The following is a 25,552-nucleotide window of genomic DNA, read 5'->3' as shown; positions in this document are numbered from 1 at the left end:
TCAGGGTGTACATTAAATCTCTCGACTTGTTCATCCTACATCTCTGATACCGCCAGGACTGATTTAAATTACTGTATTCTGTCTCTTCAGTACGTGCAAACAGAACTAGACATAAACTTTTTTTTTTTTTTTTTTTTGATATGGGGGTCTCATTATGCCACCCAGGCTGGAGGGCAGTAGCGTGATCATAGCTCAGTGCACACTTGAACTCCTGGACTCAAACAATCCTCTCACCTTGGCTTCTCAAACTGCAGGTGTGAGTCACCGTCCCTGGTTCATGAACTTTATCTTAAAGCTCTTACACAGTCATAAAAACCAAACAATATTAAATGGAAGAATGAATACAAAGTAAATACAAACAAAACTAAAAACCAATGAGATCCATGTTTTGCCAAGCTCAGTAGCAGACAAACAGGGTTCTGGCCTACGACTACTCAGGTTTCTTTGAATCTGGCATGCATGCTATTTTATGATATGGGGAGGATTCAGTTCTGATAACACGTTTCTTTATTTGACTCACTAAAAAAAAACCAAAAAAAAACCCAACAAAAAAACCCTTTGTTCAAACAGCAGGTCATTTGGTCTCCACCTGTTGCATACCCACCCCGTGGATTACAGCTGGTTCTTTCTTGGTGCCAAAAAGTGATCATAAACTCAAGCAAATGTGGGCACTGAACCACTTGGCAGGTTTCAGGGTTAAGATGGTTATCCAGATAGTGCAAGTGATGCTTATGTTACTCTAAAAATCAGTACAGGAGTGGCCACCAACATTATGAAATTCTCTAAAACACAGACTGCAAGAATACATCCTGTTTGGAAAACACTGCAGTAATCAGCCAAGGCCAGTGGCTCACGCCTGTAATCCCAGTGCTTTGGGAGGCTGAGGTGGGCAGATCACTTGAGGTCAGGAGCTTAAGACCAGCCTGGCCAACATGGTGAAACCCCGTCTCTACTAAAAAAACAAAAATTAGCCGAGCTTGGTGGCCCGTGCCTGTAATCCCAGCTACTCAGGAGGCTGAGGCAGTAGGATCACTTGAACCAGTTGGCGGAGGTTGCAGTGAGCTGAGATAGAGCCACCGCACTCCAGCCTGGGCGACAGAGCAAGACTCTGTCTCAAAAAAAAGCCCCAAAACCAAAAAAACCAAAACACTGCAGTAATCAAATGAAAGAGAAATACAGTATGATCCTCACTTTCAAAAAGTCCAATTAAGGAAGAAAAGGCATAGTAATTGTAATTAATATAGGCAGTGAAAAGTGCCAGCCTAGAGGGACAGCTTAGGTGCTGCTGTGAAGGTTCAGATAAGGAATAAATTACTTCCAGCTTTTGGAATGAACACATAAAGATGGCAATATTTAGACAGATGAAATGGACATCTCGGCAGAGGAGTCGATGTGAATAAATACACAGAGGTGGGAAAGTGGAAGGTATTGATAAAGAGAAAGAAATACGTGTGTGTGTGTGTGTGTGTGTGTGTATGTGTAGGGGGTACTTGGTGGAACAGCAGTGGGAACTGTAACCAGAAAATGGGAGTGTTTCCAATGCCAGGATAAAGGGTTGCGGTTTATTTGGAAGTTTTCTGGGCACAGTAGTCCACCCTTACAAGAGTGTGTGGCAATGGAATCATCTGGATGCGGCATGCTTCTGTTTTCAAAGTTCACAGAGCCTCAACTTCTGAACATCTTCATATACGTACAAAAATAAATACACGATACATCCACACATGTGTTTCAAGCTTTTTCTCCAGATTAAAAAATGATACTTTATTCTAACTTTTAAAATTGCAGAACGTCAGGCTGAATATCATTAGACACATACACAAAACCACTCATTTCTAAAGTCATCTTCTACACCCTCTCAAAATTTGGCCAATGAATTATGCCTCAGGGAATTTTCCAGTTCAACCCCATAACATAAATGGAAACACTAGCCTTTTGGTTTTGCCCACAGTTCCAAAGTGCTATTACAGGTGGAGTATATGCTGCAGGAGGTCGCTCTCGCTGCTGTGAGTGTGAGTAAAATGTCCGTCTGTAGGCCTCTGGTCTTGCAGGCTTTGTTCTCTTTCTCCTCATTTTGTCTCCTTCTATGGGGGTTGCCTTACATCCTGCAATCAAAAGGCATCTTCAGCTCAGAATCACAACAGATAGTGAGAGGTTCGCGTGAGAAGTAATGTTACACAGTAAGTTAGTGAATTTACAATAAGAAATTGAACTCTGGGGTTACAACTCAAATATGATTTCAAGGTAAAGAAAGTAATTACTTGGCTGGCCGGTGAAATGCTTAGTTCCTTCTAAAATCATAATTGCAATATGGACTTCTGCTTCATGCTGCATCCCAAGGCACCAGTCAGGTAACCTACATCTCCCAAATGATCAACAGAGCATTCCTTCCTATTTTACCCTCAGTGCTGAGAAATTACTCCTGAGCCCAGAAGTTGTTGCATAGGTGACTTGGGTGACCTGGTGCTCAGGCAACAACTGCTACAGGCCCCACCTTGATGAACACCATCGATTTCTTTAAATATGATGATACTAAGATGGAGTCCCCTGCTCAGAGGAAGCAAGGACATAAAAGCTGGGACAGGCTGCACGCAGGGTCACTATACTAACAGACCCAGATGACACGATGGAACGTGAATACTGAAGCCAACAATCTTCTGGAAATCTCTTTTTCAAAACTCATACACCATTTTTTCTAACAGGGAAATCAGGGACAGGGAAACATTCGCATAATTACCCATCAACATGTTCTTCTTAACAGAAGTGAAGATTATTTTAAGAATATGAAAAGTGTTTCAAGACACCTGTTTTCAGGGATAGACCACAGCAACAGAAGTACTTTTCAGAGTTAGTTCGTTTTAAAGTCTATCTCGAGAACAAGGGCAGCTGGCTTTCACAAGGTACCAAGACATGTTCTAGCCAAAACATTTTCACTTTAAGTTATATGCAGTCAAGTTCAACTATTTTATACGTATCTGATCCTTTTCTGTCAGCAAAAAAGGTAAAATTTTTTTAAAACTCCAAAATCAATCATTTCTGGGTAGGATGAAGGTAGAATTTTGGTTGTATTTTATATTTCAGAACACAGATGAAACCAAAAGGTCTGCAATTATCTCTACATTCACATCTTTCAAAGGTCCTTTTCTCCTTTTATATGAATTCATCTGAATCACTGCCATCCTGATTTGAAGACATATTTTCAACTTTCATTCGTGATGAATAGCTCCTAAGTTCATCCATTTCTCTCTTCTTCATTTTTTCTTTTTCTCTCTTTTTCATTTCCTGAATTTGGGCTTCTTTCTCATTCTTCTCTTCACAATCTCTGCATTCTTTCTCTGCTGCTAGGTCTGGGAACCGCTCCACTTTGCTTTTTTCTAATTGGTTTAGGATCTCATTTACTTTCTTCTCCATTGTCACAATTTTTACATCCTTCTGCCTGTGAAATACTATCTGCCCCACATCCACGTCAGCTGTTTTCTTCAGATTAGACCACAGCATATATACCACATTAACGTTGTTCATCTTGCAGCCTTGAATGCTATTGGCCTTCACAAGGTGGGCACAGTCTATCAGCACTTCCTTTGGAATGTCTTCTATATTCTCTCCCTTATGCAACCGAAGGTACACATGAGCCAAAGAGAGTTTGGCCACATGAAACCAGATATATTGAGGCCAATCATGCTTAATCAGATCTTCATGATGATTTATGGGTTAGTAGGAGAGATATAAAACTCAAGGGCAAGCGCGGTGGCTCACGCCTGTAATCCCAGCACTTTGGGAGGCTGAGGCGGGTGGATCACAAGGCCAGGAGATCCAGACCATTCTGGCCAAAATGGTGAAACCCTGTCTCTATTTCAATTTATCCTTTCCCGTGTAAATAGTGCAGGCAGATGAATTAACGCTGCTGCTGGTGAAGTAGAACACCATGATCCTGGCGGCGGTGCAGGGACTCCAGCACGGAGCAGCTGTGCTCAACTGCGGCGGCCGCCTGGTCCCCGGGACTCTCCTCTTTTTTTTTTTTAATGCATTACGGAAACTTTTAAATGTGATTTTTGTACATAAGGAGTATGAGAGTAACCCTTTTACAAATGAACCTAATTTACTAGAACAAACAATGACAAAACTGAACTGATATTTGATGTGAATCCATAGGAGTTTAAGCTTCAAATCCAGCCAAGAAGTTTGTTACAATCTCCGTCAGCTTTGCATCTGAGTCTTCCGAGATCTTTCCATCAGCCCTGACAGTGCCCAGCAGGGCTTAGTGCTGGCTGACAACATGAGACAAGAAAGCATTCTCAAATTTTGTAATCTTGCTGGGCTCCAGTTTATCAAGATACCCCCTTTACACCCACATAGATAACAGCCACTTGTTCTTCAGTAACCATGGGAGAACACTGTCCTTGCTTCAGCAACTCAGTTAGACGCACACCACGACTCAAAAGTTGAGTGGGAGCATTGAGGTCAGAACCAAACTGGGCTACTCAGGAGGCTGAGGCAGGAGAATGGCGCAAACCCGGGAGGTGGAGCTCCTAGTGAGCTGAGATTGCACCACTGCACTCCAACCTGGGCAACAGAGCAAGACTCTGTCTTTAAAAAAAAAAAAAAAAAATCCCCGCAGTAAACCACACTCCAACAGGGCTGCACACTCAGGGTCTTGATTAGAAACAGTATTTAAAAAAACACCTCCACATCTGTTGCACCAGAATGCAAAGGTTTAACCAGGGACACTTTCCCCAGGAGGCATAACAGGTGCAGGGCCAGGGAAGGGCCTCTGACACTTTTAGGGTCTCAAGAAAATGGTTTTTTTTTTTGGTTGTTTTTCTTTGTTTTTGAGACAGAGTCTCGCGTTGTCGCCCAGGCTGGAGTGCAGTGGTGTGATCTCAGCTCACTGCAACCTCCACCTGCTGGGTTCAAGCGATTCTCCTGCCTCAGCCTCCCAAGTAGCTGGGATTACAGGCGCCCGCCACTACGCCCGGCTAATTTTTTGTATTTTATTTTATTTTTTTAGTGGAGACGGGGTTTTGGGTGTTGACCAGGTCTCGAACTCCTGACCTCAAGTGATCCGCCTGCCTCGGTCTCCCAAAGTGCTGGGATTACAGGCGTGAGCCACTGAGCCTCAAGAAAATGTTTTAATTTCCTTAAAAAACCTTAAGAAAAATCAACTTTTAAGTTGAAAAACTTTATATATTGACATATTCATCTTTATATCAACACAGCAGTAAAATTCATTTTTTAAAGTGATAAAAACTGTACAAATATTTCTGGTGTGAAACACAGCGTTTTGATGTCTACACTAAAACAACTTCAGGAAGGGGCCCACAAAAGTCACAACGCGGCCCCGGCAGAAAGGCAGAAAGGCACCGGTGTGTGGCACGACCTCAACACCTGTCTTCCTCACAGAGCCCCGACGCCTAGCGGACTCTCGGATTCGAGGCTGCGGTACCACGGACAAACCCCGCGCAGCAGCTTCTCTGCCAACCGCCGGCGACAAAGCGGCAGACCGTGAGCAGGGCGGGCGGAAGAGGTGTGGCCGCCGCTACTGCGCACGCGCACCCAACCAGAACCTGGGGTGATGCCGGGCCTTCCCCGCTGCGCGGAGGCGACCGCTCAACCCTTCTGCCCGGCGATTGGTGGGCTGGCGGCTAAGGGGCGGAGATAGGAGGGGCCGCTGCCATCTTCTCCAATGGAACGGAGACAGGGGCGGGCTTATTGACGGAAGGAGCATGGCGTGGAGACACCTGAAAGTGAGTCTCGCGAGTGAGCAGTGTGTATCGGCAACCGGGGGTCTGGGCGGGCAAGAACGGAGAGTCAGGCCGGGCGAGGCATGGACCGAAGGCGGCTCCGGGAGAGTGGGCCCCCCGGGACGTGTGCGTGTTTCCGGGGACGCCTGTAAATGCTCGCGCGTGTGCATTTGCACGTGGACTCGGTCAGGCGTGAGCAGACAGCGCCTGCAGGTCTGGATGGGTGCTGATCTGAGTGTCTGCGTCTGGGCCATGTTTTTGAGCCTGGCACAGGGGTGCTTAGTGAACACATGACCGCCTAGCGTTGTGTGCAGGATCCAATGGGGAATGAAACTAGAGTAGGACATGGTCCCAGTCCTTTTAGGTAAAGTTTTGTTAGGGCGAGGGGCTCTATGTGAAAAGTTCTTAGTTGTATTCCCGTATGTAGTAGGTGTTCAAATATTTGTTGATTGGCATGGGGTTGGGGGGTGGGGGCGTGCAGTCTCCAAGGGAGGCAATGAAAACCTTGAGTCTCTTTTTATTTATTCATTTGAGACGGAGTCTCGCTCTGTCGCCCAGGCTGGAGTGCAGTGGAGCGATCTTGGCTCACTGCAAACTCCGCCTCGCGGGTTCAAGCGATTCTCCTGCCTCGGCCTCCTGAGTAGCTGGGATTACAGGCGCGCGCCACCACGCCTGGCTAATTTTGATATTTTTAGTAGAGACGGGGTTTCACCATTTTGGTCAGGCTGGTTTCGAACTCCTGACCTCGTAAGCCTCCCAAAGTGTTGGGATTACAGGCGTGAGCTACCGCGCTCGGCCTGAGTCTCTTTTTAAAATAAATATATGGAGAGAGATGGGATCTCACTGTGTTGCCCAGGCTGGTCTAGAACTATTGGCCTCAAGGGATCTTCCCGCCTCAGGCTCCCAAAGTAGTGGGATTACAGGCGTGGGCTACCGCACCCAGCCAATGAATACTTGATCTACATCTCTTTAGCAGTTTGGAAGGATCTTTAAAAGCAAATCTGATCATGTCATTTCCTGGCTTAGGGAACAAAACCCACATGTTGATTTTGGCCAAACTCCTGCTCATTTCTCCTGTTTCGTCTTAAGCCTTACTTTCCCTCACTCCTCTGTTCCAAACTTTCTCCCTTTCTCATTCTCTTCTGCTACTGAGAGAGCCTTTACACTTTTTCCTCTCCCTACTGCCTTCTGGTTAACTTTTTAAAAATAATTGAACCAGAATAGGTTCAAAGAGACTCCCAACAATTCGTTTATCCCTTGAGTATCAGCTTTAAGTCATTTCCTTAAGGAAGCCTTTCCTTACCTCTAAGATTAGGTTGAATACTTTCATTACCTTATACTTTTTATCCTTCATCACAGTTGCCATGACTATGTATTTGCATGATCATTGATTTCTGTCTGTCGCTTCATAAGATCACACTCTCCATGATGGTAGGGGCAAGATCTGTTTTGCCATCTTTGCTCAATCAGTATTTGATGAATGACTGAACTAATGAATGAATAACTCAGCATCTGGCAGTGATAATTAGAGAAAAGCATCGTGAACCACTTTTGATCCAATAAGATCTGAAGCTTCTGTTTTATATTTTACACCCCCTGAAATGGAATATATGTATAATATCTTTGTATGTATACAAAGATATTTTGTATACATACAAAATATGTATACATGGCTGGGTGCGGTAGCCCACGCCTGTAATCCCACTACTTTGGGAGCCTGAGGCGGGAAGATCCCTTGAGGCCAATAGTTCTAGACCAGCCTGGGCAACACAGTGAGATCCCATCTCTCTCCATATATTTATTTTAAAAAGAGACTCAGGCCGAGTGCGGTAGCTCACGCCTGTAATCCCAACACTTTGGGATACTCTCATTTTTGAGAGAGTCTTCACTCCATTGCGCAGGTGGAGTGCAGTGGCACGATCCCGGCTTGCTGCAGCTTGGACCTCCTGGTCTCAAGGGATCTGCCCACTTCTGCGTCCCAAGTAGCTGAGACCACAGATGCACCACCATGCCTGGCTAATTTTTTATATTTTGTAGAGATGGGGTCTCACTATGTTGCCCAGGCTGGTCTCAAACTCCTGAGCTCAAGCAGTCCTCCCACTTCAGCCTCCCAAAGTGCTGGGATTACAAGCATGAGTCACCAAGTCCAGGTATGTGCAATTTTTGAAAGCCAGCATAATTAATACCCTAAGTGGAATATAAAGGAGAAAATTTAAAAGTAGTTTATATTAATAAAATTACATGTATTTCAGTATGTAAATATTGCTGACTCCCCTAGTGAGATAGTTGTGTTTAAGCCTCTACTTAGAAATGCAAGTGCACAGGTGTGTTACATTATCAAACACCGCAGCAAAGCACTGTACCATTCCCGATGAGATTTTCTGAAATGAACAATTCTTGGGAATGTTCTATGCAACACTGTATAGTTGTCCCTCAATTTACAAGATACTTGTACTGTATGTGAAAACCATGTGAAGACTGGGCACTGTGGCTCATGCTGTAATCCCAGCACTTTGGGAGGCCAAGGCAGGAGTACTGCTTGAGCCCAAGAGTTCTAGACCAGCCTGGGCAACATAGCGAGACTCCATCTCTTCAAAAAATTGGCTGGGCTTGGTGGCATGTACCTGTGGTCCCAGTTATTTGGGGAGGCTGAGGTGGGAGGATTGCTTGAGACCAGGAAGTCAAGAAAGACAGTTTATATGGTAAAATAGAGTTTGGCTCAGATAATATGAACATATAATTTTTTACGCACGTGAATGTCAGTAGGATGTTCAAAAGTCACACAGGAAATGGGGCAGTTCATGTCAGATAGTCTCAAGCCGAGAAGGATGTCTGACTTTCCGGATTCCTGCCCACCACGTCTATTAGCATTACCCTGTCACTGTAACCAGTAGTAGTGTCCACCACAATCCCCCTAGAGGACAGTATGGTGCCTCTTGAAATTTCTGGCCTGAGAGTCCCAGGAAAGCCTGTAGGACCTGAAGAGGTGTGTAGGCAGAAGTGTCAATACAGCCTCTGACTGTAGAGGCCAGTGTTAGCAGAAGGCTAAGGGCGTCTGTTTCATGTGACCTGCCGTTATGCCCTCTGTGTGCCTGGGTGTGAAGGGTCTGCAGGGAGGGTCTGCAGCCTGGCCTGGAGGGCCCCCCAATAGGCTCTTTTTTTGCAGAAGCGGGCCCGGGATGCTGTGGTCATCCTGGGGGGTGGAGGACTTCTCTTCGCCTCCTACCTGATGGCCACGGGAGATGAGCGTTTCTATGCTGAACACCTGATGCCAGCTCTGCAGGGGCTGCTGGATCCGGAGTCAGCCCACAGACTGGCCGTTCGCTTCACCTCCCTGGGGCTCCTTCCACGGGCCAGATTTCAAGACTCTGACATGCTGGTAGGTGTTCTGGATACCCTGTGCATTAAATACAAAGGTGAAGGCTGAAGTCCCTAAACTTCTCAGCCAGGACTGATCTTTTTGAACACCAGAACCTCAAGTGAGCAGTGGATATTTGGAATTCAGTCTGAGCATTATTTTTTTTGTGTCATGTAATTAGCAATGATGATTATCTATTACATATATGGGATTGTGTTAGGCGATGTTCTTGTTTGATCCTCCCAGCTACTGCATGAGCTGATCTGTTACCATCCCCAGCCATGGATCAGGAAACCAAGAAACAGAGTAAGGAATAACAAAAAGGAACTCCAGTCACACAGCTAGCGGGTAGCAGGACCAGGATTCAAACCCACGGAGTCTGACACTGGCTTCCTGCCCCTTGGCCGCTGTCCTGCCTTGCTGAGGTTGCAGGTAGCTCAGTCTTCCCCTCGGCTAAATGGGGAAACTGCCAGTCATTGAGCACCGTGCGAGACAGGAGCGTTGGGTCCCAGCCTCACTCAGCCGCATGTTCAGCCCACAGGCCCTCTCCACATGCTTGAAATCTTTGGCCTAGAGTCCCAGGAAAGCCTTTAGGGCCGGAAGAGGGTGTGTAGGCAGAAGTGTAGATACAGCCTCTAACTGTAGAGGCCAGTGTCAGCTGAAGGCTAAGGGCCTCTGTTTCATGCAACCTTCCGGGCTTAGTGCAGCAAACCGAATAGAAGAATCCCCATCCTCATAGAAGCTGCTTCCTCATGGAAGTCTCGGCAGTTTCCTTTTGAGAGGCTTCTTATCAAATGGGAGGACATCGGAATGATTTGAGTGTGAAAACGCAAACAAGAAGCCCTCAGAACTCTGGTGAGGAAGAGTCACTGTTACAAATTAAAGGGGCCTTCACCGCATTTCCCCTTCCGACCTTAGACTCCTTTTCACTCTGATTGTATGGTGCTGAGCAGATGTGTCATTTCCCCTGACTCGCCATGCTCACACAGTAACAGGCACTGTAGGCTCAGACAGAGCACTCCGTTAAAACGTCCTCACCCCAGACTGCTAGTTTGAGAGCCCTGGAGTGAATGGGAGTGAATAATGAGTGGGATGCAGAGATGAGGAGAATTTAGAAGGAAGTGTGTGCCTGAGGGCGCAGGCTGTGTCTGTGTAAACACAGATGACAGAGACAGGCAAACCTGACCTCGGAGGTGTTGTCCTAAACACCGCTGCCTGTGCCCACGCTTGCAGTAGCTCATTTAGAATGTGACTCAAACTTTTTAACTGGTAGCCAGGACTCTTGATGATTTCACAGCTTTCCTGGTTTAACTCTCCACCCTTCACCTACGTCAGGCATGTTAGAATCCCCCGGGGTTGCATTTGGAGTATCCAGATGCCCTGGCCTAGTGCCAGACCAGTTTCACCGCCACATCTGAGAGTGGGACCTGAAAGCTGCCAGGGGCCTCTGTGGTACAGCCGGAGCTGAGAACCGCAGTCCTGGAGGAAGGCCCCTAGTCCAGCCACACACATCTTGCCTCCCAGTCTCCTGAGGTGCTGCGAGCATTCTCACCTTCATTTGTTCTTCTTCTTTCTTGGAGCATCTCTCTTAGCCCCTGCTTCCGGGATCCCACGGTGTTCACCCTGGGAGGCCTTTGCTAGTCTCCTGAAAGGTCGCTGGAGCCCATCAGTCAGTTCTGCCCAGCTGAACACCTTCCTTCCTTGGGTTCCCCGTGGGAGGCTGGGGGTCGTGGCTGGGGCTTCTTACCACCCTGGATGAGGAGGGACACAGGTGGAGCTGATGTTTATTAAGCTGATTAAAGAGTTTGCTGCTTACCATGCCTTGGTTTCAGGGAAGCACTATCTAGGGCCTGACACCAGCGAGCTACTCTCTCCCACCAAGTCTAGTTGATAAGAAGGTATGAACCTTAACCACAACTGGGAAAGGCAGCGCTTGTCTCCTGTTCAACCCATGGTGGAAACACCATTTCTCCCCCCAGGCTTGCTAATAATAAAGCCCCGTGGTTTTCAAACTCTAGTAGGTGTCACAGTCCCCTGGAGAGCCAGCACTGTTAAAAATAGGTTCCCCCAGTGCTCCATTCCTCCCCCAAAGATTTTGACCTTGGGGGTGGGCCCTGGGATCTGAGGTTTCACAAGTTTCCCAGGTCATTCTGGTGTAGTCGTGCCAGGAACCATGCTTTGAGAAACACCGGGATAGCCTTGCATGCCTCTGACTTTGTCTTCCTCTTCCCAGGAAGTGAGAGTTCTGGGCCATAAATTCCGAAATCCAGTAGGAATTGCTGCAGGATTTGACAAGCATGGGGAAGCCGTGGACGGACTTTATAAGATGGGCTTTGGTTTTGTTGAGATAGGAAGTGTGACTCCAAAACCTCAGGAAGGAAACCCCAGACCCAGAGTCTTCCGTCTCCCAGAGGACCAAGCTGTCATTAACAGGTAGGTGAGCGGCCCAGAGTTCATGGGGGATGCCCTCTTTCCAGCTGGGCTTTCAGAGATGTAAGATCTGCCTCTGTTTTTTTTCTCTCATATAATGTGGACATTCTTCTGTCATTTAGAATGTTCAGGAACCCCGTTCAGCATCTACTATGTGCCCCAGGCATCTATCTTGAAAAGCAGGCTTTGTTACGTCCATTTAACAGTTGTGTAGACGGACGCTTGTAGAGCCAAATAACTCCGCTTCGATCACGGAGATAATAAGCAGGAGAGCTTGGGCATGGCCTGGGCTTACTGGACTTGAGAGTTTGTGCTCTGTCCATGCTGTTTCTCCAGTGCTCTTACTCGACACTGTCCAAGAGAAATGTAATGTGAGCCCATGTGTAATTTAAAGTGCTCTAGTGACCACATTAACACAGTAAACAGAATGAGTGAAATTGATACTTACTTAAAATTATAATTTAGTTATATTTAATGTGTTACAAGTATTTAAAAAAACATGTGTTTAAAACACCATAAAAAGTATTAATTCGCTGTTTTTACCTTCTTTTGCCTGTACCAAGTCTAAGAGCCAGTGTGCATTTTACTTCCAGCACCTCTCCCTTTGGACCAACTGCATTCCCAGCAGCCAGTAGCCACATGTGGCCAGCAGACGTGTATTGGCCAGCACTGCCCCAGCCTTTAGCAAACAGGAGAATGTAACATTCAACATGCACAGCTGCTCTTAGTAAGAGAAATCCTTCTAGACTGTATAAAGCTCTTCCCTTTGTCATCCCTGGGTAATTTTTACTGTAGCAAACCCAAAAGGTGAAGAAGTGCCTACTTTTTGGTAAGAGGATTTTGAAGAGCCTCCTTGGGGAGATTTCGATGGGCATCTTTGGGGTCACTGGTGGCCTCCTGGGAGATGGACCTGTACGACATTTACTTGGCCGTGCTTCCTGCTTTCTTGTGCTTGTTTCAGGGAAAATCTGCAGCATGAGAGATCAAGTTATCGATCTTTCTGCTGCATTGCAGGTGGGGATCAATATCTTCAGAATTGGCCAGGCAAAATATATTTGCTTATCATTCAGCTGCTACAGATAACTGCAGGTGCTGGGATGATGGTACTTGGTGAATCCTATAGGTGAGCAGGGGTGTGAGATCGTGCTCTGAGCACTGCGTGTGTGGCCTCCTGGCTGCGTGGCATGTGGTGAGTGTGCTGTAAATACTTGCTGAATGAATGGGTGAAGTTATTAAGTCATCAAATATGTGTGCCAGTGTGTCTATTATAGATGCTTTTGGCTCTAACAAAGTGGCTTAAACAACAGGCACATTTGATACTATTTTCTTCTCATAACAGGTGCAATGGGCAGGCCCAGGGTTGGTTGAGCACTAGGGCAGTGTTGAGACTGTGGTCCAACTTCTTTGGGCCTTCCCTTTTTGCTTGTCAGAGAGTGACCTCGGCTGCGAGTATTACGTTCTTACACGGATGCTCAAGAGCAGAAAGGAAAAAGGGCAGGGATGTTCTCAGAGGCTCCCAGTAGGCCTCACTTGTGTCTCAGGCACTCACTTTTGCTTCACTTGCCAGCAAGGCTGGGAAGGGAGTCATTAGCATTTTTACCCTGTATCAGGGCAGGTGGGTTTCACTGGCAAGGAGGAAGAGGAAGGGGACTGGCCACTAAGTCAACACCCACAGTGGGGCTGGGGATACAGGGATGAGGCCCCTGCCTTTGGGAAGTGTCTAGTGACAGTGATAGAGGGATGAGAGAGGTATGAGATGTTGCTTGCCCTCAAGAAGATTGTAACCTAGTATGGGACCTTAAGCACATATGTATGTGTCTATCCCGAGCCAGGAGAAAGGTAGGTCCAAAGCTCTGTATGAAGGCCAGGGGGATGAGGGATGTTTTGCAGCTGGGAGCTTTGTTCAGGAGGAGAGGGAGCATTTGCTCTGAGCTAGGAAGAGAGGTGATTTTCACAGGCAGAAAGCATAGGGAGATAGAGTGGCTACAGGGGCTTCAGGAGGCTGTTTGGGAGCCCAGGCAGGTGGCAAGTGAGCGTGCAGTTCTCAGAGTGGCTGGGTAAGGAGTGGGGATCCAGCAGGTCTGGGGCAGCTGCTGCTGCATCTGGGCTGTTTCCAATGCTAGTTGGCTGAGCATTTGCAAATTTTAATCTTTCCCCTGGGTATTGGATGGTGTTCTGGCAAGTTCTCTAGGAGCCCCAGGGGTCTTTAGACCCTGGAAGTGTAAGAACTGACTGTGATTTTTTTTTCTCTTGTTTTAAAAAGTCCTAAGTGTACCGGAAGTGGCTGTGGTGCCCTCTCACTCTGCCCCTCTCATCTGCTTGTGGCTCTGCAGGTATGGGTTTAACAGTCACGGGCTTTCGGTGGTGGAACACAGGTTACGCGCCAGACAGCAGAAGCAGGCCAAGCTCACAGAAGGTAAAGTGGGTTGCGTCAGAGGGCCTTTCTTATTTATTAGGAGGAAATGTGGGAGAAACACTGGGAACATTTCTAGTGAAATAAACATGATTGAGCAATAGCAAAAACCACTGAGGACCTCAGGGCACCTCTCCTAGAGGGATTTTCCTGGTCCCACACACAGCCTCCAAGAGTTTAACTGGATTTCACAATTTAGCAAATACTCCCTTTGCCTCTGCCTCGTTATGTAACCTGTTACCGTAACTAGGGAGGCCTGAAAGCAAGTGAAGCGAAGTGGCCGGGCTGTGATCACACAGGCAGGGAGGGCGGGAGCAGGACTTGAACGTCATCTTCCTGTGGCCCACTCTGTCCTCCCTTTTTAATTGTCTATTGTGTAAATAATGTTCATTAATTACAGAAGACAATAAATACAGAGAAGCGTAAAGAAAGAAAGTTCAAGAAACGGATACTCCTCCCTACTCAAGGATAACTAATATTAGCATTTGGGAAAATATTCTTCATGAGTTGTTTTGGAAACTGCTCATTTTTGGCTCGACACAGTTCACACCTGTAATCTCAATACTTTGGGTGCCCAAGGTGGGAGGATCGCTTGAGCTCAGGAGTTTAAGACCAGCCTGGGCAACATCGTGAGATCCCATTTCTCTAAAAAACCAAAAACAATGCGCATTTTTTTTTTTTAAATGGAGTCTCGCTCTCTCTCCCAGGCTGGAGTGCAGTCGTGCGATCTCAGCTCACTGCAAGCTCCACTTCCCAGGTTCATGCCATTCTCCTGCCTCAGCCTCCCAAGTAGCTGGGACTATAGGTGCCCGCCACCACGCCCGGCTAATTTTTTGTATATTTAGTAGAAGTGAGGTTTCACTGTGTTAGCCAGGATGGTCTCGATCTCCTGACCTCGTGATCTGCCCACCTCGGCCTCCCAAAGTGCTGGGATTACAGGTGTGATCCACCGTGCCCGGCCACAACATGCATTTTTGAAGGTGCCTCCGGCAATGCGGGTGTTCTCTGTGGCCTCTGCCTCACTCGCTCTCAGGATGCACTTAGTGGTCACAGCCCTCTGTTGTCCTGACCCTGATGCCCCAGGACCCCGTGGATTGTGTGTGGGGGGCTGCGGCTCAGTAGCGACCACTCTCTTCTTTGGGTCCTTCTGAAACTCCTTCCAGGATGTCTTAGTCCCAGATAGTCCTGGTAGCAGGATGAAGAAACCAATGGATATGGGATTCACTTCAGGAAGTGAGGTGGAAAGGGCTGAGGCACTCAGCAGTGTCAGAATTGGGGAATAGGAAATTATCTTTTGGAAACCCCTGGCTTCGCTGGAAGCAGACCCTGCTGAACTGCAGAGCCGCCCACCTGGGGAGCTTTGGAGGTCATCACAGGACTTGCATGGTTTGTGATGCTTGCCTGCCTTCGTGTTTGCTTTTTCTTCTCGGTGTCTGCAGTGCAGTTTCCTGGCTTATCCCCTGTTCTTCCTCACCCAGCCCTCCCTTCCAGTGGCCCTCCTGGTCTGTGGAGTGAAGCAGAGACTGCAGCAGGGCTCTGCATGGATGTGTCTGCCAGCAGCTTAGAGGCCTTCATGGCAGCTTGTTAGCACCATGCCAAGGAACATGTGTTGACAAAAGCTTTGGTGCCCTCTGGGGACAGAGTAATCCAGTAATTTCTGTCTAACTCCCAAATCTTGTCAGTTTGGGCAGATGACTCCTAATCCATTAGCTACATGAAAGTGATATTCTCCTTCAAGCCAGTTTACTTGTGTGGAAAAGAATTCAAGCTTACAAATGATCTGGGCTTGATAGGTGCTAGACTGGGAAGCTTGGAGACCTATGATAAACCTTTTGTCTAATTGGATTCTTTGTTTTTTTGAGACAGAGTCTCTCTCTGTTGCCCAGGCAACAGTGGTGCGATCTCAGCTCACAGCAGCCTCCACCTCCCAGGTTCAAGTGATTCTCCTTTCTCAGCCTACTGAGTAGCTGAGATTATAGGCGCCCACCACCACACCCGACTAATTTTTATATTTTTAGTAGAGATAGGGGTTCACCATGTTGGCCAGGCTGGTCTTGAACTCCTGACCTCAATTGATCCACCCGCCTCAGCCTCCCAAAGTGCTGGGATTACAGGCATGAGCCGCTGTGCCCGGCTTCTAATTGGGTGGGTTCTGATCCCCTCCTCCAGTCCCCACCCTGGAAAGTAGCTACACTATCTCATTTGCTAATGATGCGAGAGTGTGATTGGGGTGTGAGAAGGTGGTGAGCAGTACAATAGATGTTGTTCGATCCTCTCTGGCCTGACAACCCATTTTGTGAGCTACTTGGTGTTCTAAGTCTTTCCCCAACTCTCAGATGGAAAAACAGCCTGTGCCATTGATGTACCACTCCTCGTGCAGATAAGATAGTATCTTAGGAGAAGTCAAGTAGAGACAACCCTTTTCTTTTACACGTAGTGTGTTTCTGAAAATGTATTTTTCTGGAGGTCCAAAATGCAAGTCCACTGATAGTCAGTCCCATGGATTTTTAAGTAAGCTGACCTCGTTGCATACATGTAAACTGAGACCCTCTTGAGAGTAAAAAAGGGCAGGTGCTAACAATGATGCCCAGGCTAGGGGAGTAATCAGGCTGTCCGGGGAAGCACCGAAGACACAGGGTCCCCTCAGTTATTATATGAGGGAGAGTCCCTTTCCTCAGACAACTAAAATTATAAGTTAGAAAACAATTTCACCTCTACATTTTAGGCATGATCATTGAAAACATTTGGCCAGGCATGATGGCTCATGCCTGTAATCCTAGCACTCCGGGAGGCTGAGGCAGGTGGGTCACTTGAGGTCAGGGGTTCGAGACCAGCCAGACCAGAGAAGGGGTGAAAACCCTTCTCTACTAAAAATACAACAATTAGGTCGGGCGCGGTGGCTCACATCTGTAATCCCAGCACTTTGGGAGGCCGAGACGGGCGGACCATGGGGTCAGGAGATGATCATCTTGGCCAACATGGTGAAACCCCATCTCTACTAAAAATACAAAAATTAGCTAGGCATGGTGGCACATGCCTGTAATCCCAGCTACTCAGGAGGCTGAGACAGCAGAATTGCTTGAATTCAGGGGGCAGAGGTTGCAGTGAGCCAAGATTGTGCCACCACATTCCAGCCTGGGCAACAGTGAGACTCCATCTCAAAAAAAAAAAAAAAAATTTTCCAGTATATATATATTTTCCAATATATATATATTTTGAGACAAAGTCTTGCTCTGCTGCTCAGGCTGGAGTGAGTGGCATGATCACGGTTCACTGGAGCCTCAATCCTACTTCAGCCTCACGAGTAAGTAGCTGGGACTACAGGTGTGCACCACCGCGCCCAGCTGAGTTTTTTAATTGTAGAGATGGGGTTTCACCATGTTGCCCAGACTGGTCTTGAATTCCTGGGCCCATGCAATCCTCCACCCTTGGCCACCCAAAGTGCTGGGATTAAAGGCATGAGCCACCTCACCTGGCCTGTTTTTCAGAATTTTATACATATTCTTTCATTTTGTTTTTTCTTCACAACTGTACATCCAGTCAACTGAGCCAAGGCCAACAAGCATCCCTTGAGGTGAGCGTTGCCGGCCTGACGTGCCTACTGAGTTCTGTCTGTTCTGTTTTATTCAATTTATGAGGCCCATCTTTTGCCCCACAAGTATTTGCACTAATTTGTCCATTTTCCATGAAAAATTTTTTTAAAAAAGGGCAAAATGCAGCAAAACATCCTCGTAGCTGCCCCGACTGTGCTAGACAAAGCCGGTGAGTGATTTTGGTAGGCAGGCCCAGGCCGCAGCTGAGCACCTGTCAGCCGGTGTCGGGCAGGTCAGGTTTGGAGGGAAGACCTGCCCAACTGTCCGCCGTGGTTTGGTCAAGGACAGCCTCAGAAAGTGGCACAGGAAATGGTGTGCGGGCTACAGGCCTGACCAGCGACGTTTGCAGATGGACTGCCGCTGGGGGTCAACTTGGGGAAGAACAAGACCTCAGTGGACGCCGCGGAGGACTACGCAGAAGGGGTGCGCGTGCTGGGCCCGCTGGCCGACTACCTGGTGGTCAATGTGTCCAGCCCCAACACGGCCGGGCTGCGGAGCCTTCAAGGAAAGGCTGAGCTGCGCCGCCTGCTGACCAAGGTGGGCAACTGCACCCCTTCTCCAGGCCCCGTCCCACCAGCCTGCCCCACCCGCTCCCCTTCATTCTCCAGGGTAAAGCTTCAGCATCACCCTCAGAAGCTGTCCTTAGCACCTGGACCAGTAGGACCCCTGGCTATGCCTTCCCAGGGTCCCCTCTGATCCCCTGTCATGACACTGATTATACGTGACAGTGACAAATTATCTGTCCCTGCTGCTGTAAACCACGAGGTCTGTAAGAGCAGAGACCGCGTCTCTCCCATTTGTCACTCTGACCCTAGCACCCAGAGCTCTGAGTGAACTGAAGGACTTCACCCAGTACTTGTGGTAATATTTTCTGGCTATCTTTTAGGAATGAAAGTCTAAAAAAGGCTGGGCATGGTGGCTCATGCCTACAATCCCAGCACTATGAGAGGCTGAGGCAGGTGGATCACTTATAGCCCAGGAGTTTGAGACCAGCCTGGGCAAAAGAGCAAGACCCTGTCTCTACAAAAAATTTAAAAATTAAGCCAGGCACAGTGGCTCAAGCCTATAGTCCCAGCTACTTGGAGGCCGAGGCAGGCAGATCACTTGCGCTCAGGAGTTTGTTTGTGACCAGCCTGGGCAACTTGGCAAAACCCCATCTTACAAGAAATACAGAAATTAGCTGGGCATGGCGGCGCACACCTGCAGTCCCAGGTACTCTGGAGGCTGAAGTGGAAGGATTGCCTGAGCCCAGGGAGGTGCAGGCTACAGTGAGCCATGATCATGCTACTACACTCCAGTGTGGGTGACAGAGTGCAACCTTGTCTCAAAAAAAAAAAAAAAAAAAGAAAAGTCTGAAACACCCTTAAGCTATGAGCCAATGTCCATGGGGATCCCTTGGCCTAAAAGAATGGACTCGGATCCATCTCGTTAGTGCTCCTCACGTGTCTGAGGCTGGCTTTCCTGAAAAGGAGAAATTGTTCCTGCTTTAGTCTGATTGCTTTTGTGGAAACCGACTGACCTGCAGTGTAGGTCACAGCTGCACTGCGGGGCTGCAGTCTGCAGGGTCCCCAGCTTTGGCCGTGTGTCGCCCTAGGTGCTGCAGGAGAGGGACGGCTTACAGGGAGCGCACAGGCCGGCAGTGCTGGTGAAGATCGCTCCTGACCTCACCGCCCAGGACAAGGAGGACATTGCCAGTGTGGTCAAAGAGGTTTGAGTCGGGGCCTGGGCCCAGGGTGTGCCTCCCATGGTCTGCAGAGGCTGTTTGGCCAGCTGGGTTAGCTCAGAATGGCAGCCTTTGTGATTTCCTCTCCTTGGTATTAAAGGCTGGTTTGGTGTCTGTCATGGTGTAACTCACCCTGTGGGCAAAAGCGAATGTTGGAATAAATGCTTGAAGGAGTTTTTCTCATGCCTCTTACTCTCTCTCCTCATCTGCATCCAGCAAGGTTAAGGCTTGAGCCTGGGTCCTTGGCCAGTCTTGACTGGGACTCAAAATTCTTTCCCTCACTCCTCTCTCCAGCCTGTCTGGACAGCGGGTCTCTGTGGCATAGGAGAGTAGTGGAAATAGCCTGAGCCTGGCCGTCATGGGTTCAAATCATGGTTCCACCACTTACTACCTGAGGGCCTCAGACAAGACACTATAATTGGGTTGTTTTAAGGACTGGACCATGTCCTAGGGGAATGCTGTGGGTGGTCAGTGTGTGATGGCTGCTGTTGTCACGTTATGGCTCATTCTAAAACTTGTTGAGGAAAAGATGAGTAGTAAGTCTGGTGTAGCTCTTGCTTTGGGGGCTGTAGGTGTGGGTACCTGGCCCGGCTGCTGCCTCTGACCCCCAGAGGAGCGCCTCTGCGTCCTTCTGTGCCATGACTCATGGCTTTTTCTCCATCTCACACTGCAGTTGGGCATTGATGGGCTGATTGTTACGAACACCACCGTGAGTCGCCCTGCTGGCCTCCAGGGTGCCCTGCGCTCTGAAACAGGAGGGCTGAGTGGGAAGCCCCTCCGGGATTTATCAACTCAAACCATTCGGGAGATGTATGCACTCACCCAAGGCAAGGCTTCCGGCATCTGTGTCTTCAGATCTGCGTGTGGCTTGGGCTCCTGGGTCCTGATGGGAATCATCATTCCCTAATCTGCCTTGATTGTGGGGGACTCTGAGGCGGAAGCCATATCCTTCTTTACAGTGTCACCATGTGCTTCTCTGTAGGCCGAGTTCCCATAATTGGGGTTGGTGGCGTGAGCAGCGGGCAGGACGCGCTGGAGAAGATCCGGGCAGGGGCCTCCCTGGTGCAGCTGTACACGGCCCTCACCTTCTGGGGACCACCCGTTGTGGGCAGAGTTAAGCGGGAGCTGGAGGCCCTTCTGAAGTGAGTGAGGCTTGAAATAGAAGTTAGGCAGAGGTTAATTCAGAATCACTCAAGTCAAGGAGATACTGTTGATCTGTTTCTTACTCATTCAAAAAGGAGTTGAGGGGTATACTCTGAAAGGGGAGAGTAACTCTGGGTTACTCTTTTGATGAAGGACAAACAGTGCCAAGGAGAACTGAGGATTAACCTCCAAGGCAATGGTGTTTCTACGGCGGAGTTGCACATTTGCTCGAGGAAGAAGAGCCTAAGGACTCCCGTCAGCATTCCCATTAATTAAACAACACTGGTTCGATGTTGGGAGCTGTCAGTACTTAAAAGCACTTTCCTTCCTGCTCTGTTCCTACCTGGGTAGAACCATCCCTGTGTCCCTGGGTGAAGAGTGTAGAGGAAACCAGATGTGCCTGGGCCGGGATGATGCCTTTCTGGGTGAATGTGGGCTTCCTGTAAGAGCAGGGCCTGTCCTCTACTGTTTGCTGAAATTGCTTTGTTTGCTCTTTTTCCAGAGAACAGGGCTTTGGCAGAGTCACAGATGCCATTGGAGCAGATCATCAGAGGTGAGGACAGCGTCTGTTGGGAAGCCTGATCTGGAACCTTCCCAAGGACTCAGGCAAGCCTTTATGGCTGGATTGTGAGAGGAGGGACTCTGTCTTGAGCCATGTCCCTCAGCCGTGGCATAGCTGCACCATAAACGCCAGTCAGGGGTCACCAGGATCAACCGCAGGCTTTCTTCAGTCCCTTGGTCAGACTATAAACTGTGTTTGTGATTCTTTGTGGATTCAAACCCTAGGATCCGTCAGTCTTGCAAGGACATTGAATATTAGGGGGAAAAAGTTATGGAAAAAATAAAGCCATTTAGAACCTGGGTTTCAACGCTAGCCCTTTCTGGTTTGCCACAGGCCCTGCCCAGACGCTGCAGGTCCTTCCAGGCCTCTGCTACCTGCATCTCCAGTGGGCTTCCCAGGAACTTGACTGTCTTTCATTTGATCTTTATTTTTATTTATTTAATGTTTTAAACTTTATTTTTAAAAATATTTCAAACATAAGGGTGGGGTATGGTGGCTCATGCCTGTAATCCCAGCACTTTGGGAGGCCGAAGTGGGCGGATTACCTGAGGCCAGGAGTTGGAGACCAGCTAGGCCACCATGGTGAAACCCTGTTTCTATAAAAAGTACAAAAAATTAGCCAGGCATTGTGGTAGGCACTTTTAATCCCAGCTCTGGGGAGGCCAAGGCAGGATAATCGCTTGAACCTGGGAGGCGGAGGTTGCAGTGAGCCAAGATTGCACCAGTGCACTCCAGCTTGGGTGGCAGAGCGAGACTCCGTCACACACACACACACACAAATTTTTCCCATTTCTCTCCCTCCCTCCCTCTATAACATGGATAAAATATTCACATGTATTACGTATTTATTGTTGTTGAGTCATTGGTGCCTTACTCTTAAGTGTTTCAGTCTGCATCTCCTAAGCATCCTGATACTAGTTTTTTGATTATAAAATTGACCTGCATTCTTTACTAGCAATCCAAACGGTACAGCACTCTTGAAGTGTAAACATTCCTGTTCCTCCTCACCCCACTCTGCAGACATGCCTTTCTGTCTATCCTCCTGGACTTTTCCCCCTGCATGAAGATGCTCATTTTGTACATACACTCAGACATATATGTGGCTGTATTTTTTTTATACCTATATATGGATGGAATGCACACTGTTTTCTGTATAGTTACTTTACATTTTCATACAAATGACATCATCCTACAAATACGATTCTGCCGTTGACTTTCTTCACTATTCTCATGTGGGCATGGTTCATGCTGGGCCTCGGTCTTTTGAGTGGGGTCTATTTAGCCAGTCCCCTGTTGGTGATCACATCACTAACTTCCGGCATTTTCCTATCACCGTCGGTGCCTCGGTGAACATCTTGTGAAAGTGCTTGTGCCTTTGTTCCAGCATCAGTGCAGAGCAGGGTCCAAGGAGTGTGACAGCTGGGCTGAGGGGCTGGCATGTTTCACATTCTGACAGATAGAGCCAAGTTGCTCCTATCAGGTTTTCAAGCTGCCCATTTCCCACCGTGGAGACAGCAACAGAGGAGACATCCCCAGCTCCTCTGGCTTTGCCTGTTCAAAGCTACCCTGTGAGGCCTGAAGACAGCTGCCATGAAGGCAGCTCATGTCCACCAAACACTGACTGTGGGCCGCACGCTGTGCCAAGCGCTTGACGTTTCCTGTTTACAGATGAGGAAACGGGCAGAGAGGCAGCTGATCGTCCAGTCCCCTGCGTGGAGGCTGCTCGGCTGGGCTCAAGCCTGGCGGTGTTTTTACAGAGCATGTTGTGCTGAATGGCTCTGCCATGGACCAAGCCTTGGCTGCTCTAAAAGTTGGCTCATTGCCTCATGCTTCTCCATATTCATTCCTTACTCCAGGAACAGCAGTGCACTGAAGGAGAAACGGGAATGGGCAAAAGGAGCCACATGCTGGCCAGTCCACCGCGGGGTCACTTTCCTCATCAGCCTGGGCTCCGACACGCCACGTCAGGTGCCAGCGCACACACTCTGGACACCCTCCTCGTTCTCTCTGGGCTTGGATGCTCTCTGTGAGTCACCTGCCCTCCCTTCCCCACGTTACAGGCATCTACCTTGCTCTGTCCCACCTAATAGCTTTAGGACTGAACGATTCAGGAAAGGGAAGGGAAGGAGTGGAGGAGAAGGGGGAAGAGTCGGCCCTTGGAAGGTTCTCCATGGGAGACTGACTTTTTTTCTTTTTTTGAGACGGAGTCTCGTTCTGTCACCCAGGCTGGAGTGCAGGGGTATGATCTCAGCTCACTGCCAACTCCGCTTCCGGGTTCGAGGGATTCTTCTGCCTCAGCCTCCAGAGTAGCTGGGACTACAGGCGTGTGCCACCACGCCCTGCTAATTTTTGTATTTTTAGTAGAGATGGGGTTTCACCATATTGGCCAGGCTGGTCTCGAACTCCTGACCCCTTGTTCCACCTGCCTCGGCCTCCCAAAGTGCTGGGATTACAGGCGTGAGCCACCGCGCCCAGCTTCAGAGACTGACATTCTGCCTCAGCACAGCTGGAAGAGGCTGCTTGAGCACTGGGGTAAGGAGCTGTTTTGCATTCAGGTGCCATGTGGTGCAAGGATACCTATTTTTTTTTTCTTTTGTTTTCTTTTTTTTTTTTTTTTTTTGAGAGTCTTGCTCTCTCGCCCAGGCTGGAGTGCAATGGCACAAACTTGGCTCACTGCAACGTCTGTCTCCCGGGTTCAAGCAATTCTCCTGCCTCAGCCTCTCAAGTAGCTGGGATTACAGGTGCCTGCTACCACACCTAGCTAATTTTTGTATTTTTTAGTAGAGTCGGGGTTTCACCATGTTGGCCAGGCTGGTCTCAAACTCTGACCTCAGGCGATCTGCTCGCCTTGGCCTCCCAAAGAGCTGGGATTACAGGCATGAGCCACTGCACCCAGCTCAAGGATACCTATTTTTCTTAATGCTGGAAGCCACACTCAGACCCCAGAGCAGCTCTCAGTGCTGGGAGACCCGGGAGATTGATGATGCCTGCGTCTCCCTTTGGGACTGAGGATGGTAGAAGGGTGTGCAGAATTCCAAATGTTATTTACATTACTCGTGTGTTTTCTGTGGAGTGCATAATTGTCTTTGCTTGGCAATTTCATATCAGTTAAATATAAGCAGTAAGCTAATCCTATTCTGTGACTTACTCTTCTCACGTGTCATCATAATGATATACTTCAATATTCATCCCTCAGATCGGCCTTGCTCTAACAGCCCTGTTCACGGCATAAACGCATCAATGTTTGCTTATGGGTAAACACAAAGGATATTTTCAGGTTTCACATCAGACAGTGCTTCAGTGCTCAGGGCTTATGTATCTTTGTGGTCTTCTGGTAGAACTTCTGTAGATTCCCAGAAGTGGTATTGCTTGGGCAAAGGTTATACACACTGAACATGTTGATAGTTATTGCCAAATTGCCATGAGAGAGGGCTGTCCAACTTTGTCAGGGAGGGCCTCTTTCCTCTTATGTTGTTCCACATGGGAATTTCAATTTCACTGGTCTGGAACAAGCTGTTCTTCCTTCTCAACTTTTCCACTAGGAATAGCTTGCATTATGGCTCTCCCTTGGTTTAAAAAAAAAAAAAAAAAACAGAGAGAAAAGAAATGGAGGTTTAGCAAGTTACTTTGGGCTGCAGCCAGAGTGATTGCCACATGCATTTCTCTGTCTCTTTTTCTCTCCTCTTTCCTACCATAGGCTCAGCTCTGTATCATAAAGGGCTGAGATTCCTACGTGCACCAGCTTCCTTCAAAGGGGCAGATACGTCAGGTCATATACACAGTATTTTGAAAGAATCCATTTCCCCATTGACTTTCTGATAGGCTGCTTCTGGGTCAAGTTCTGTAGCCAATACCTTTTTTTTAAGACGGAGTCTCGCTCTGTCGCCCAGGCTGAAGTGCAGTGGTGCAATCTCGGCTCACTACAAGCTCTGTCTCCCCGGTTCACATCATTCTCCTGCCTCAGCCTCCTGAGTAGCTGGGACTACAGACGCACACCACCACGCCCGGCTAATTTTTGTTGTATTTTTTAGTAGAGACAGGGATTCACCATGTTAGCCAGGATGGTCTCGATCTCCTGACCTCATGATCCATCTGCCTCTGCCTCTCAAAGTGCTGGGATTACAGGCATGAGCCACCGTGCCCAGCCCAGTGATTCTCCTGCCTCAACCTCCAGGGTAGCTGGGATTACAGGTGCTGGCCACCATGCCTGGCTAATTATTGCATTTTTAGTAGAGACGGGGTTTCACCATGTTGGTCAGGCTGGTCTCAAACTCCTGACCTCAGGTGATCCACCTGCCTTGGCCTCCCAAAGTGCTGGGATTACAGGCATATCTAGTAGTTTTACTTATATATATTAACTATAATTTTAACTCTTAGTAGCCCTAATTTCTAGTGGAAAACTTAGGAAGTGATGTTGAATTATTTTATATCAGTATTTGTAGATGAAAACCATTTTGCTTCCTCAATTTTTTATTAACAGATCTAAATACATTGTTTTCTATACCATACAGGTGACTTAGACATTCTATGATTACCTATTATTTAACATAGCATGATTTTAAGATTTTTAAATTAATAATTTGAAAGGATGA

At 48.0% G+C, this 25,552-nt stretch overlaps 3 protein-coding genes across 5 annotated transcripts in view; 1 reads left to right on the top strand and 2 right to left on the bottom strand.

Moving 5' to 3' along the window:
• Window positions 1-2,097: 2,097 nt before the first annotated feature.
• On the bottom strand, window positions 2,098-4,047 carry LOC105491321 (coiled-coil domain-containing protein 25-like). The gene is made up of 2 exons (XM_011757635.2): window positions 3,855-4,047; window positions 2,098-3,701 (listed from the first exon to the last, which is right to left on the bottom strand). Exons 1-2 carry the CDS (start codon window positions 3,922-3,924, stop codon window positions 3,148-3,150), a joined length of 624 nt encoding a protein of 207 aa, XP_011755937.1. The 5' UTR covers window positions 3,925-4,047; the 3' UTR covers window positions 2,098-3,147.
• A 1,630-nt stretch (window positions 4,048-5,677) lies between these two features.
• LOC105491327 (dihydroorotate dehydrogenase (quinone)) lies at window positions 5,678-22,161 on the top strand. The gene is made up of 9 exons (XM_011757658.2): window positions 5,678-5,741; window positions 8,905-9,117; window positions 11,330-11,529; window positions 13,860-13,942; window positions 17,882-18,069; window positions 19,127-19,240; window positions 19,929-20,082; window positions 20,238-20,397; window positions 20,901-22,161. The coding sequence occupies exons 1-9, from the start codon at window positions 5,721-5,723 to the stop codon at window positions 20,953-20,955; spliced, it is 1,188 nt and encodes a 395-aa protein (XP_011755960.2). The 5' UTR covers window positions 5,678-5,720; the 3' UTR covers window positions 20,956-22,161.
• The window catches only part of LOC105491323 (thioredoxin like 4B), a 68,888-nt gene continuing 60,784 nt past the window's right edge, over window positions 17,449-25,552 (bottom strand). For all 3 annotated transcript variants that reach the window (XR_011616559.1, XR_011616560.1, XR_011616561.1), the window contains 2 exons: window positions 20,742-24,526; window positions 17,449-20,407 (listed from right to left, as the gene is read on the bottom strand). The gene's annotated coding sequence lies outside the window, so the exon portion shown is untranslated. The remainder of the gene's footprint in view (window positions 20,408-20,741; window positions 24,527-25,552) is intronic.

This window comes from Macaca nemestrina, chromosome 18 (genome assembly GCF_043159975.1).
Source record: "Macaca nemestrina isolate mMacNem1 chromosome 18, mMacNem.hap1, whole genome shotgun sequence".
NCBI classification, from domain to species: Eukaryota; Metazoa; Chordata; class Mammalia; order Primates; family Cercopithecidae; genus Macaca; species Macaca nemestrina.
Note: the sequence above shows the minus strand (reverse complement) of the source record. Positions and strands in the feature narration are given on the sequence as shown.

Excerpts from the sequence above, each read along its gene's own strand:
- LOC105491327 (XM_011757658.2), top strand. The coding sequence starts at position 5,721 with ATGGCGTGGAGACACCTGAAA. Across the intron at positions 11,530-13,859 it reads GACCAAGCTGTCATTAACAG|GTATGGGTTTAACAGTCACG; the intron begins GTAGGTGAGCGG and ends GTGGCTCTGCAG. Across the intron at positions 20,398-20,900 it reads GAGCTGGAGGCCCTTCTGAA|AGAACAGGGCTTTGGCAGAG; the intron begins GTGAGTGAGGCT and ends CTCTTTTTCCAG.
- LOC105491321 (XM_011757635.2), bottom strand. The coding sequence starts at position 3,924 with ATGGTGTTCTACTTCACCAGCAGCAGCGTTAATTCATCTGCCTGCACT. Across the intron at positions 3,702-3,854 it reads TTACACGGGAAAGGATAAAT|ATCATCATGAAGATCTGATT; the intron begins TGAAATAGAGAC and ends ACTAACCCATAA.